Raw genomic sequence first — 14,775 nt, 5'->3', positions numbered from 1 at the left:
CCGAGCGCGTCCAGCAAGTCCCGCTCCCGGTCCATGACATCGGTCCAGCGGTGGGTGGCCTGGTTATATGTGCGCCGGACCCCAGAGATCTTGTACATGGCCCGGCACACCTTCTCCCACCGCTTGCGACGCTCCCGGATGCCATAGCCGGTCGCGATCTTGCCGCCTCCCAGGATCGTCTTGGGGAGGCGGCGCTGGACGTGGAAGATCAGTGCCGCCACTTCCTCCGCGCTGAAGATCTCCCTCGGGACCACTTGCTCCCCCCTTAAACGCCCGCACGGGAGCCGGGCACGGGGTGCGGGACCCTTCCCATTCTCAGGGTGCTTCCCGGCTCCCTTTACCATGGTCTGGGCAGAAATAAACTTAAATGATAAAGAAGAAATAGAATAGTGAAGAAGAAAAGAAAAGAGTTTAAAAAAGTAGTTTAAAAGTAACTAAAAGCTGCAGAAAACACAAAAATATAGAGCTAGAAAAATAGAGGGATAGATAATAAGTAAAATTAGATCAAAAAAACTTCAAACAAGCAAAGGATGGCAGAGATTGAGAGAGGATAGAGAAAGCATGCCCAGAACCATAGCAATGAATGAGAAACAAGATGGCCGCGCCCGTTCACGACCGCGTGGGTAAGTTCGCGCGAGATTTTCCTTGCGAGTATGCGCAAAATTGTACTAGCGAGCAGCACACTTTGCGAGATTACACATAGCGGGCGGAAACGGAATTACGTCACGCCAACAAGATGGCCGCGCCCGTGTACGACCGATAGGGTAACTTGGCAAACGTATAGCTAGAAGCGCCTCACGAACACGCGCAAGATCACGCGAACATACACGTCGCAACAAAAACAATTTTGTATTCGCACGTATTCGCGGCTTCCGAAATCGATCTCGCACGGATTCGCGCCCCAAAAAACGCGCGAAATTGCAGAAAAAACGATTTTAGCTAAACTGAAAGCAATGAGCAGGTGCAAAAGTTCAAACTTAACATTAGTAACATTCAAGGTAGTGCTTCCTGATGGGCCCCTCCAGAGTTTGCAACTATTCTATGACCCTGCTATGACCCAAACAGCAGGCTCATAGAATAGCACCATAAAGGTCCTGTGAAAAAAAAATTTCACTGCAACAAAAAGCAAATTACAGATAAGGAAGGAAGCAGGTGCCAGCCAGACTGGAACTTTCAAAATTACTGACACATTAATGAAACACAAATTAATTGATGGCAGTTGAAGAAGGGCAGGTGTGCTTGCTTTTTTCAACCACCATAATCTACAGTGATAAATAAACCTAATAGGTGCCAGTGAGGATGTACCAGAGGGTGGCATGGGTGTCCCAGAGGGTGGCAGTGGTGAAACAGAGGGTGCTGTGAACCTGTGATGATAAACCAGACGTAGAAACAACATAGTCGCGGCCGTTGCGAGCCGAAAAGTAAGTTCGCAATTGCGAACTTGTCCCAAAATCGGCGCGAACACGCGCCAACACAAAAAACGGAAAAATCCGCAAATCCGCTAGAGTTCGCGGATCTTCGCGGATTGCGAATCCGTAAATACGCAAGTTCGCGGATTGCCAATCCGCAAAATCCGCCCATGCTTAGCTGGAACCCGGAAGTGTCCTGTAACCAGTTGTCTCATGAGGGCTAGTTCTGTGAATATGTCTGTAGAAGTCTCAGATTCGTAGGTCTGGCCTAAAGATAGCTTTATCTGAGTCACTAGACCTATGTTTTTAGAAAAAAACATAAATAAAAAGACAGAAAGAGGGCCTTTAGGTCAATCATCTCTAGCCATTGGTCTGCTCAGCTGTCATATATATTTTGCTTCCACCCACCACATCACACAGCATAGGACAATGGGTCAGCCCACTTCAGCCATTGGTTCTTCTCACTGGGAGTGAAAGCACTTTTTCTCTGCCCCTGTGCATGCCCGCCTGCAAAGTAGTGCAGTTCAGTGCGAGGGGTCCTATGCCAATGTCTTCTTTCATTTCTTTTTTTCATGTGTACAAAATTCTTTTTAGAAAATGCTTTCATTCCTTGGGAACATTGCATTCCGCTACATAGAACACTCAGCACCCTACCACCTTTTAGCTAAACTATGATTTTCTTTAATGTTTCTAGCATGCTGTCCTATAGCACAATGTTCTTGCTCGGCCCATGAAGAAGGAGCATCGCCCCAGTGCTGTAAGGCAGCAAATGAAAAATAAAATGATAATATAATAATTTTATTAATAATGTTTTATTCAATTACTCATCCACTCTGCTGAGTCTAAGGCAGGAGGGGGCATCCTCTGTGTCGTAGCATCAGCAGCAGTCAAGAAGGAGTGGTGGGCCCTGTACGTGTGCATGTGGGTATGGATGGCTGTCTTAAGAGGGCCTTACCGGCATGCGCACTTAGACCTCTCCACTCGAGCTGAGTGGCATTTAAGCCCTCTCAGACCAATCCCAGTGCTTCTTTCAGGCTGGGTAAGTGCATGAAAGCAGCATCTGGATTGGGTGGTGAGGGGAGCATAGGAGCATAGGAGCACTGGGTCGGCATCCGGCAGCGGCAGATAAGTCCTCATATGTTTTTTACTGCAGCCTGCTGCCCAGGCATCAGTGTCAGTGCTCTCTCCCTAAAACTGATATGTATGAATTGGTAATACCAATTGGCAAAGGACTTTCAGACCCTCATAAGTCCCTAGTATTTGGCATCAATAGTACCCAGGGCATTGGTGTTAAAGGGGTCACTAAGGACTGAAGCATTATTTGTGCCAACTTGAATCACCCAAATACACTACTGTCAACAGGCCTGCTATTGCAGACTGCATGAGTAGTGCAAACTGCTCAAAATTGATTCTGCCCTCACCATGTGTGGCATAGTTAATGGACTATCTCTAGTTTATGTCAAGCACCCCTAAGGGAGGCATCTTAAAGCCCAGGAGGCAGGGTGCTTTATATTAAATGCATGGACATGAAAGGGAAAGCCTATATGTCCCTACAGTGCCAATTACAATTAACGTGCAATATAAGTGATAGGCGATCCATAGGATGACATAGGCTGGCACCTGGGCAAACCGTGGTTTGCCTGGAGGTTGGCAGTTCCTTTATGGTACTGCCTAAATATGCCATGTTTGGTATCAAACAATGCGTCTTCTCACCCCTGACAGGAATTTTGTGCCAGGAAAGAGGTGGCCTGCACTCATGCTTGCTTCCACCAGATGGGATTCTGACCTTTTGCCAGGCAGTGTGTTCATCCCCAGGAGTCAGGAACAAAAGCTTGGGGAGGAAGGAGGTCCCACCTCTTTCGTCCCAGGCTGGCTAGTGAAGTGGCATATCAAAGAGGTGAGCTTCTAAAGCAACACCACCTCTGATATGCATCCAAAAGAAGGCACAACCATACCCCTGCGCCCAAGCACCTCGGCTCCCCCAGAAGGCCATGGAAGGCTAGTCACACCTTTAGGGGGGTTTACCTGGTCTGTACAGCTGAGGAAGACTTCTGCCATGTTTTTGAAGTGGTAGAAATAGTGGGTCCTGGGTAGATAAGGTGACCTCCACCCCTACTGTGAACACTTCGGGGGCAGATTAGCTGCTGGGGCTAGTAAGGAATTCGCCATTTGCACCCACACCCCTAGTGCACCTAAATCTAGGATTTAAGATCTACCCCTGAGACCAGAACCTCAGTTCTGAACAAACTGCATCAAAGAGGACAAAGAAGACACCCACTTCTGCAACAACATGTCTTGCAAAAGAGGAATACTCTGTCCCTATGGCAACCCTCCTGGAACTGCCTGATTGAGAATCATGCTAGGCTAAATCTTGGTTCCCACACTCAGAGGAACCCCTATGAGAGCCTGAAGTTACAGGTAGCTACAACGTTCCCCGGGACCATCGGATGTCAAAGTACATTTTTTCCAAGGATGACTGCTGTGATGCCTTGTTGTTCACTAGTCAGGCAACTGACCTGTGCACTCTTTTTTGTGGTATCATCCTTTATTGCAGCATTTGAAGCAAAATGGCTTCTGTGTTTGCCGTTATGATGATGCTTTTAAGAAGGTATGTGAGTGTGCATGTGAAAATACACCCATATGCAGGCACACACATACACAGACACACACAAAAAGACACATTTGCAGCTATGAAAGTGGCTTAAGATGCAAAACCTGTACAGTATATCTGACGTATTATGTCTGACGTAGTGAGTGTATACAGATCTGTGTGTATACCACAAAATATTCTTCACATTATTGTGACCTACCTTTGAAAAATAAATTGAGTAAACCATTTTGAAGTACAAAAACAGGAGGAGAGAGCACACTGCCTGGCATACCAGCACCCAAATAGCCCTGATGCATTGTTGTAAAAGCAGTGCATGATAACACTCTCTTCAGTTGAAAGTCTTTAGTATTCATCATTGCTGGTGCAGCCAGTGCTTTGTATCTCGATATACTTATTTCAGGATTGTTGTCCTTCTTCTCTAGAGAGTAACACGTGAAGTTTGGTGGTGCTGACAATGCTTCTCACAGTCTTCTCAGGGCGCAGGTGTATCCTAGAGCTCATCAGCCCAATAACTCATTAAAGAGCCAATCCCAAAAGGAGGAGAGGGCACACTTCCTGACATACCAGCAGACAATTAGCTCAGATGCATTGTGGTAAATGCAGTGTGGGATAACACTCACTTCAGGTTTCCTGTTCATTTGTAGAATTCCCAGCTTTTTCAATTAATACATGCATGCAGTCAGTACAAAAGACAAAAAACCTTTACCTTCAAGTTAACATTACACCTTAAGGTATGGTTATGAGTGTATGTTACTGCAAAAAAAATAATCAAATACTGTTTCACGTTTCCTTGAAGTGGATATCTCGAGGGAAACAACACTGAGTAATTTGCTCCAGCACTCAGGCTGACATACATCTAGCTGGAAACACATCTCAGGGTCAGACAACAATGTCACTGTTCTGGGTCATGCGGTCCCTCCTCTATGTCCGACTGCTTCCTGAGCCCACCGGGGGCATTGGCACAGTCTGTGACCCCCCCAGTTTCTGATCACAGGGAAAATGCCACTGCTGTGGGGGATCTCCCCTCTGCAGGACAGGGGCTCCAGGCCCAGGAAATGCAGAATATGGAGCTGGTGCACAAATTAAGGGGTCCACCAATAAATTATTTTGCAAGATCAGTTTGAGTTGAGGCCCCGCTCTTGGAGGCATACAAAATAGTTGTGTTTAGTGATGTGGGCAATAGAAGGGCCAGGCCACTAGTCACTAGAGAGGCTGAAACAGAACAGCTGCATCGTGATGTAAGGTATTTGAGGACAGCCAACTGGAACACATGAAGTTGGAATTTTAGTCGCTAGCAAATATAGATGGTAGAAACCATTACATAACCATTGTGAAATGTATGTTTGAACTTTGGAACTAATCAGGACTAGTGACAGCTAGGCTTGGCAAGCAGAAACAATGAGTCAGGTGAGTACAGAGAAAGGGGTGAGCAATCAGGCACTGATTTCTGGAAACACAGGAATTCTTCTGGCATGTGCAGATCCCTTGTGTGACCTTATTTGAACATAGCAGGACTAGATGTAATGAGTAACAAAGGTGTGGGGAAGAACTCAAGTTTCTGATGTTATCAGTGACAAACAGGGAGAGAGTGAAGGTGGCAAATGTGGTACAGGAGCTTGGTCATTAATATGTGAAGAACTGGTGCACCATATTCTACTGATGATTGAGGGGGCCAGACTGTCAGGGCATATGCTTTATGATTTACATATGGAACAATTCAATTGAATCCCTATGTTGAGAAACCCAGGAGCAATGACAGTCAATATAATTGCTAATCATTCAATCAAAGGTTCTTGCAACAATACTAGCGATTCATTTACATATGCTAATAGAGGCTTGAATTTGATCAGATCAGTCTGGCTTCATACCACACAGCTCAATCTTAGGCAGCTGTAAAGATGTAAGAAGTGCATGCAGAAGTTGTGAATGATGGTGGCTCTTTCCCTACATGCAACTAATCCTTTTAATCAGTTGAGTGACCTTCCTTCCTGAGTTTGGCTCTTAAACCATTAGCTTTATGTCACAGGAGGGATATCTGATCTTATATAGCCTAGTACCTGGGAGGAAAGGATGCACGAAATACATTAGTCTATATGTTTGTTATCCTCACACATGCATTGATATACTATTGTACATCTCTCAGGTGTATAGTAAATATACTGGCTTCATTGTCAACTGGAATAAATCAGAACGGTATCTATCAATCAATCAATCAATCAATCAAGCAATCAGGATTTATATAACACAGCTTACCATCTGTGAGGGTATCCAGATGCCCTAAAATTCTCACTCCTTGTTTCAATTGCCCTTTAGCGTAGACAACATGGGCACCAAACACCTCGGTATATTGCAAGCAAGTAAGCCAAATTCCTTGAACATAAAATGTATGGAGCATTGAACAAAATTAAAAAAAACACAACAATGACCCTCACCCACTTTTTATTTTGATTGCCACTAATGTTCCCACTGAATGATGACAGAAAGAAAATCTATTGTGATGTCCAAGCTGTTTGTTATCTATATCATTCAATGCTTATATTGGACTAACATATACGCTATATCTTCTATGGCAAGTAGGCAATGATGCTGACTGCATATTGAGTCTTTCTTCTGAATACTGACTAACCCTTCATATACTTGAGTCAATCTTCCTCTTTCGAATGTTGGGAAGAATCTCATCTAGAGTGCCGTGGTTTACAAATGCTTGGCATTTATATCTCATGGAAAAATTAACTGTGACAATCAGAGACTGACTAATCCAGCATGAGAAAGTATAACATCCTTTCATACTTACATCAAAGGATTAATCTCCGGCATGTGGCAAACCTTACCCCCACAGTTGATACTTACTTCATGTTAAAGTCGATGGAGGTCTTGACCTGAATGGTTCACAGACATAATATCGACTCCACAATATCGAATGGACAAAATATCGAGTTTTAAATATCGTTTGGAGAAAATATCGACAGGACAGAATATCGACAGCCAAAATATCGTTTTTAAGGTAAGTGAAGTAATATCGACTGTAAATAATATCGAAAGTAAAAAATATCTTTTTTTATATAATATGTAATTATTTATAGTGTTTTTATGTTATAATATGTGTGAAAAGTGTCATTTTATGTTATAATTATTTTTAATTAATGATTTTTTTTAAATTATTGTGTAATTTTATTCTGTAGCGGGTTGTGGGTTTATAGGGGAATAGGGTGGGAAGTAATTTAATTATAATTAATTAAATATGTAAATTTATTAATTGGTAGTAATAATTAATTAATTGGTAATTAAATATTATATGTTAATTATTGAAAAATTAATTGGTAATTAATTTAATTTAATTGATTAATTGCTAATTATGTAAATTAAAATAATGTATTTCCTGTAGCTGGTTGTGGGTTTATAGGGGAATAGGGTGGGAAGTAATTTAATTATTATTTATTAAATATGTAAATGTATTAATTGGTAGTAATATTTAATTATTTGGTAATTACATAATATTTGTTAATTAATTAAAATGTAATTGGTAATTAATTTAATTTAATTGATTAATTGCTAATTATGTTAAATTAAAGGGGTATTTTTAGGGTTCAGGGTCCGTTTTTAGTTTTTGGGTAAAGGGGTATTTTTAGGGTTCAGGGTCAGTTTTTAGTTTTTGGGTAAAGGGGTATTTTTAGGGTTCAGGGTCAGTTTTTAGTTTTTGGGTAAAGGGGTATTTTTAGGGTTCAGGGTCAGTTTTTAGTTTTTGGGTAAAGGGGTATTTTTAGGGTTCAGGGTCAGTTTTTAGTTATTGGGTAAAGGGGTATTTTAAGGGTTCAGGGTCAGTTTTTAGTTTTTGGGTAAAGGGGTATTTTTAGGGTTCAGGGTCAGTTTTTAGTTTTTGGGTAAAGGGGTATTTTAAGGGTTCAGGGTCAGTTTTTAGTTTTTGGGTGAAGGGGTATTTTTAGGGTTCAGGGTCAGCTTTTAGTTTTCGGGTAAAGGGGTATTTTTAGGGTTCAGGGTCAGTTTTTAGTTTTTGGGTAAAGGGGTATTTTAAGGGTTCAGGGTCAGTTTTTAGTTTTTGGGTAAAGGGGTATTTTTAGGGTTCAGGGTCAGTTTTGGGTTTTTGGGTAAAGGGTTTTTTTAGGGTTCAGGGTCAGTTTTGGGGTACAGGGGTACAAGGGTACAGTGTAAAAATAAAGTAAAATTAAATTTACATTAATTGAATTTAATGAAATTATATTTAATTAAATTATATTTTAATAATTTTAAATAATTTAAATAAAAAAAAATTATTATATACTTACCAATACTTACGTTGTAATGGTAGTGCGTTGTAAAAGTTGCGTTGTAACGTCATATATCCACTGTTGCACTCTTTGCAGTGGGAATAGTAATTTTTACTCTTTTGTATTTGTACGTTAATAATATTGGCTATTATTTAATTAAATGTTGTTACTATATATATATGTTTTAAGAAATATGATTTAAAAAATATTATTTTTTTACTTTCATTAATTATTTAATTATTAAAAGTTATTTTAAGTATTGTTAATTATATTTTAGTAATGAATTTTTTATATTAATGTAATTAAACATTGTTTTTATTAAAGTCGATATTTTTTACAACTATATTTTTGTTAACGATATTTTGTACTCGATATTTTTGTACTTACCTGTTTGTACATACAAACTCGATATTTTGGTTGTAGATATTTTCTCGTCGATATTTTGGGTAGTCGATATTTTGGTAGTCGATATTATTTCAGTGATCCGACCTGAATGTATAGAAGTAGATGGATTGTTATATAGTATGGGAGTTGATGTTGGTGGCTCAATTATTTTTCTGCTGCTTTATTAAACTGCGGATACTTCAATATAATCAGGACTCCGAAGGTAAAAAAGATGCTCCCTGCATACAATACTCTGCTAAAACTGTTCATCAGGTACATTGATACCAGCCTGTAAGAAATGTTTTATTATAATGTGGGTGGACAACTGCCCTTCTCAAGGAAAAATCACAGCTCTTGTCAAGGGGAACTCTCAAAGTTGCTAAATTCGGATGACCTCAACCCCCTGGTAGCTATGGCACAGAGAAGACCAACTTAACTTAGGGCAATGTATTTATGTAGTACCAAAACATTAATAAAGACAAAATGCAAAACAATAAACATTCCTAACTGATTTAGAAAATTTGAGTCAAATTTGATAAACAAAACTACACAAAATTGACAACGATTCAATTAGGGAACCAGATATCTGAATGTTTAAAGATTTAGGTTTAAATACTGCCTAAGTGCACAAACCACCATTGATAATGGTCACGGCAGACTGACCCTAGGTACTATTTCAAGTTAACTGCGATGGAGCATGGGACAAATACACCTACCAGGTTTATTCTGGTCAAAGATTTCGCTTTCTGACATATCCCCTTAAATTTCAAATCCCCAGAGGAGTACATTTCTAAAGCCCTCACAGGTCTTCCTAGGATTCGTTAGAGACTTACAGTGTGTTGGGCCGAGGTCAAACAGCAGAGTCTAGTGCAGGTCCAGTTGCCACTAGTCAGTGAGGCAGTTTTTGGAAAAGTCCTCTTTGAGCTTGTTGTGCCCCTCATGCTCTAAAAGAAGATCAGCCATATGACATTTGGAGACTACTGCTTTGTTGTGGGTACAATAGACAGCTGACATAATCCTTTCAGTACTCTTTTCAGGTCACAAACAGAAGGTTTGGTACTCTTCTGATCTGTTTCAGGTCCAGGAGTCAGATTAAGTGGGTGCCCGCAGATGCCACATTTATACCTGGCATGAGCTAGTGAGTAGGATTGAATTCTAGGCCCACCCAATGGTGTAACATTTCTTGGGCCAACCCAACTCACGGAAGACATTTTTAAAATAGCGAATGTTTTTAGCCACACTATACATGAGCTTTGAAAGCTGGGTGTGTGTGTGGGAAGTGTAGCATGGTAATGCTACACAAAAGTCCATTTTTGAGCCAAACACTGTACCCGCAATAACTCAGAGACAGAAAAGATACATGAGAGGACACAAGCAGAGTCCTTCAGCAGCCAGACTGTGGATCCATAAGAATTGCCTTGACATTCAGGCATCTCCCCTTTTAATTGTGCCCCAAGTGTTATATGTAAATCCAGCAGAGCAGTCAAGCAGGATTGACACTCAACTAGGATTTGCCATTTTAATTAAAAAAGGAGGCCTATAGCCCCAACCTGCATATTCAGAGGAATCATCTCAGTTCATTCAGGGCAGCCTGTTGATTTGTCCTGGGAGGAATTTCACACATATTTAAGGCTAATTACTGGTTGGGAGAAGCTGGAGAGAAAATGCATAAGACAGGTAAAGGTAACTTTCTAAAAGCTACTTTTCCTCAATACTTATAAAAAAATCTAATTTCACCATCAAATTGGATTTTTAATAACTATGAAAAATGGTTTAATTATTTTTCAAGCTGATACCATTTGTAAGATTTAGTGTTGGGATTTTAATCTGCATTCTGGTTTTCTGCATACGACTCTAAACTTGCCACAGTGAAAAATTGCTTTCAGGTGCTAGTCATTGTGAGGCCATATTGACATTATAATTTCTACATATACTACTTGTAAACCACATGCACCCTGCCTCTTGGACCACAAGTACTAAATAGAGTGGCATATTAATATTTAAAATGAAGGAACTCAATTCACAAAGGTAAACGTTGTCTTTTTCTGTGCGGAAACTCCACACTCATAAATACAATGCTCTTAATCCCTTTGTGACTTGCAAAAAATCAGAAACTTAGACATAAGTGTTAGTTTACATTTGTGAATCAGGCCCATGGTTTTACAGATCAGAAGGATTTAATTTGACATGTTTTGCAATTTAAAAATCAGGCTGCAGTGGTAGACCTGAAGCCATTTTTCTGCTGCCACTGCTGGGAATGGCACAATAGACGTTCCAGGCCCTGCGTACACTTAGTGCCATATACTAGGAACTTATAGACAATTAGAAGTATATTCCTTTGACCACATTTTCTCAGCAAGAACAGGAAATGTATAACTGTTTAGTAGGGGTAAAGTGCACTGGGTTCTAAATTTAACAAAATATAAGGTACAGTGAAAGGTAAAAAATCCAGGGTGATTATGCAGAAAAGGTGCACTTCCTACACAGCCCTACTACAACTCATTTCAAACTTCTGTTCCTTGTTTCACAGTTTTTCATTTAATTTTAAATTTATTTGTGACCTCTATGCTATCTAAAAATGAATTGTTAGTCTTCCTGTCTTTATTAGGTCTGGGTATCTTTGTCCTCTCCATTACTACCTTCTGTAACTGTGAACTTGCCGGACATGACATCTGTCCAGGTCCCTTCCAAGCATGAAGTGGGCAACACAAACTACCTACTGTTTGTGTGCATTTCTTGGTGCTAAAATTGTAATTGGTGCAATCAATTCTAAATAAGTCTAGAATGTATATCAACAATCGGAATCTTTTCAAAATATAGCAATATTTAGTAAACACTCAAAACAATCACCAAAGCAACAACATAGGGCCTGATTTACAGAACTAACCTAAGACAAAATCCTAAATTTACTACCATTTTGGTATTCACAGAAGGCATTTACTAATTTTGGTATTCACAGAAGTTAGGAGTCCTAACTTTAGGACTCCTAAATGCCTTCTGTGAATAGCAAAAGTCTTAAAGTTAGGATTTTTCTCAGTTTAGGAGTCCTAAAGTTAGGAGTCCTAATTTTACTACTCCCAAACTGAGAAAAATCCTAACTTTAAGACGTTTGGTATTCACAGAAGGTATTTAGGAGTCCTAAACTTAGGGGTTCTAACTTTACTACTCCTAAACTGAGAAAAATCCTAACTTTAAGACTTTTGATATTTACAGAAGGCATTTAAGAGTCCTACAGTTAGTAGTCCTAACTTTACTACTACTAGGACTGAATCCTAACTTTAAGACTTTCGGTATTCACAGAAGGCATTTAGGAGTCCTACACTTCTGTGAATATCGAAATGAGTAAGTGCCTTCTGTTAATACCACAATGAGTAAGTGGCTTCTGTGAATACCGCAATTAGTAAGTGGCTTCTGTGAATACCAAAATGGTAGTAAGTTTAGGATTTTGTCTTAAATTAGGTCTGTGAATCTGGCCCATAGGTTTTATCACACTGGAAGAAAAATGTTGTTTGATTAAGTCTGTGCACATATCCAACACTGAAAATGCCTTTGTCTCCTGCTTCTTTTGCGTGCAAGGAAAGTAAGGAGGCACCTATAATTCCAGAAATCCTGAAGAACAGGACTGGGCTGGTAGGACTGAGGGCTTATGTATGTGAGTTATATGGCATATGGTTTTCTGACAAGCTGTTAGAAATTGTAAGTGTAAAAATAAGATCACTTGTTATCAAGATCTCTCTCCCTACAGATCAGCTATGGATCGGTGCTCTCGACTCTAAGTGACAAGCTCCAGTTTCCATCTTTTCTGCGCACCGTGCCAAGCAGTACCTTCCAAAACATTGCTCTAGCCCGGTTAATGGGATACTTTGGCTGGACGTGGATTGGGATTATCATCTCTGACGATGAAGTGGGAATGCTGGGAGGACAATCCATGAAGAGGGTGATTGAGCAAAATGGGGGTTGTGTGGCTTTTATGGAAAAAGTCCACCTGAGCTATCCTAGAGCGAAGATACTCAGCATTGTTAAAGTTTCCCAAAGGCATGATGTGAAAGTGATCATTGTCCACAGCTCTGAAGTCCACGTAAAGATGCTGATGGAGGCCTTCTACTCACAGAATGTGACCGACAAAGTCTTTGTATTCTCCGCTTCATTTACAGTGACCCTTGGACTCTTCCCGAGGCAGACCTGGCCATTATTTAATGGATCCCTGGCTATAGTCCTCCACTTCACAAATATGCCAGGCTTTAAGGAGTTTCTTACTCACCTTCATCCCTTACGAGATCCCAGTGATAAATTTATTAAACTCTTTTGGGAGAAGGCTTTCAACTGTAAGTGGCCAGACACTAATGGCACACAGGTAACGACTAACACAGAGAAAGATGGAAGGCCTTTACCATGCTCTGAGAACCAGACTTTACACAAAATGGTTACACATCTGTTTGAGTTGGATGATCTTGGCTCCACCTATCACACCTACCTTGCAGTTTATGCATTAGCTCACGCTTTGGATTCAGTGATGTCATGTAAACCTGGACAAGGACCCTTTGTCAATGGAGAATGTGCTGATGTCAATAACATTCAACCGTGGCAGGTAAAAGAGTGATACCCAAATATAACACAACAAAATATGACACATAGTCACTCTCCACATGCATGGTGAAATTGACTAAGGCCAAGCTTGATTTTAGTTTTCGCTTATAAGCTTTTTTTTCAGAAGGGCCACTGATGAAATTCAGGAAATAAATATTTTACCATTCAGTCAAATTTCCTTTTTTTTCTATTCCTTAATGAAACTAAAAATCAAACCTCCATCTTTATCATTTAAAAATCAATGTTTTTTTAATAATCGTGGGGATAATTGAGGATGCAATTTGGAGTAGTATTTACGCTTCCGTTGAGGTACCTCAGGATCTTACATTTATTTCAGACTAGGGTAAAATACCTACCTCTATTGAACAACTGAACTTTGAGGGAGGTGCAGAACTGTAAGAAAAATATGAAGACCAATAAGATTCTTTAGGTTATTCCTTTGCTGTTCTCCCGGAGGTGTTAACTATGAATCCTCATATTTGACAATTGTAAGGTATCTGCCTCACTGTGTATCTTCTTATTATCATGAGCGTGGCAGTACTTAATTTTAACAGGTGGTTTCGGGGGCTCGGAACTGGCAGTCAATTGTCAGTACCAGCTCTAGTGGAAGACCACCACATAAGGGTGGTCTATGTTTAATTTTGAGATGAGCACGACAACAGGGTGTAATAAATCTGAATACATTAAAATAGAACAGTATCTGCAACTCATGCAATTAAGAATTGCTTTCAGGCTGATACTGGCCCTGAGAAATCTCGATTGCTTCCAGTGTTACTGCCTGGAACACTTACCTTGCTCATCATTCGCAATATCTTCTATTATCTTAGACCTAATTGAATAGGCCAGACCTGTCTTCTTGTACATCCTACACTGCGCCCACTATACTCCTTGGGAGCGCAACTCCATGTAGCGACCAAACATTATTTGAGGAAACTCACCTTAATGAGCCCTGACGAAGTCCTCCATGTGAGAACGAAACGCGTTGGCTGAGTATAAAGCTCCTATTTCTTGGCAATTAACCGATTGGAAATAAAGACTTGTTTTGAAACATAATATTGATTCTCTGGACTTCATTACTTGGCTCACGCCCACCCCTTGCACTGCATTTATTATAGCTTTGGATAGCCTAGAGTAGGCTGAATTGCAACACATTTAGGATTGTAGTTGTGTTGATACTGTCATTGCACAGCTAACAGGGGCAATGGGTGGTGTAGTTTGGAGTGGCCTCCGGAGAAGGGCACTGGCACTTACATTTTTAAAAAATAAGCACTTGAGTACAGTCTTCTTGCTAGGTTGTGATACCATATGGTGCACTTGTGCTTCTACGCATATTGCTAGCCATGTCTGCCCAATATGCACAACCCTCCCAAACCAATGAATCATTTTTAGCCTAAAAAATTGGTCAGAAACTGAGCTTCATAATAGCTCTCTGTAAGAACAACCGAAATGCAAAGTTGATGTTTGGAGAATTGTTGTCATCATGTAACCTGGGGCTGGATGTAAGCTTTTCCTGATAATA

At 40.3% G+C, this 14,775-nt stretch overlaps 1 protein-coding gene across 1 annotated transcript in view; it reads left to right on the top strand.

Moving 5' to 3' along the window:
* The window catches only part of LOC144774122 (extracellular calcium-sensing receptor-like), a 122,158-nt gene that overhangs the window by 74,384 nt on the left and 32,999 nt on the right, over nt 1-14,775 (top strand). Inside the window, exons 5-6 of the mRNA XM_078659146.1 lie at nt 3,964-4,017; nt 12,415-13,257. Of these exons, the coding sequence (XP_078515272.1) occupies nt 3,964-4,017; nt 12,415-13,257 (897 nt within the window). The remainder of the gene's footprint in view (nt 1-3,963; nt 4,018-12,414; nt 13,258-14,775) is intronic.

The sequence above is a fragment of the Lissotriton helveticus genome, chromosome 8, assembly GCF_964261635.1.
Source record: "Lissotriton helveticus chromosome 8, aLisHel1.1, whole genome shotgun sequence".
In the NCBI taxonomy this organism is placed as follows: Eukaryota; Metazoa; Chordata; class Amphibia; order Caudata; family Salamandridae; genus Lissotriton; species Lissotriton helveticus.
Note: the sequence above shows the minus strand (reverse complement) of the source record. Positions and strands in the feature narration are given on the sequence as shown.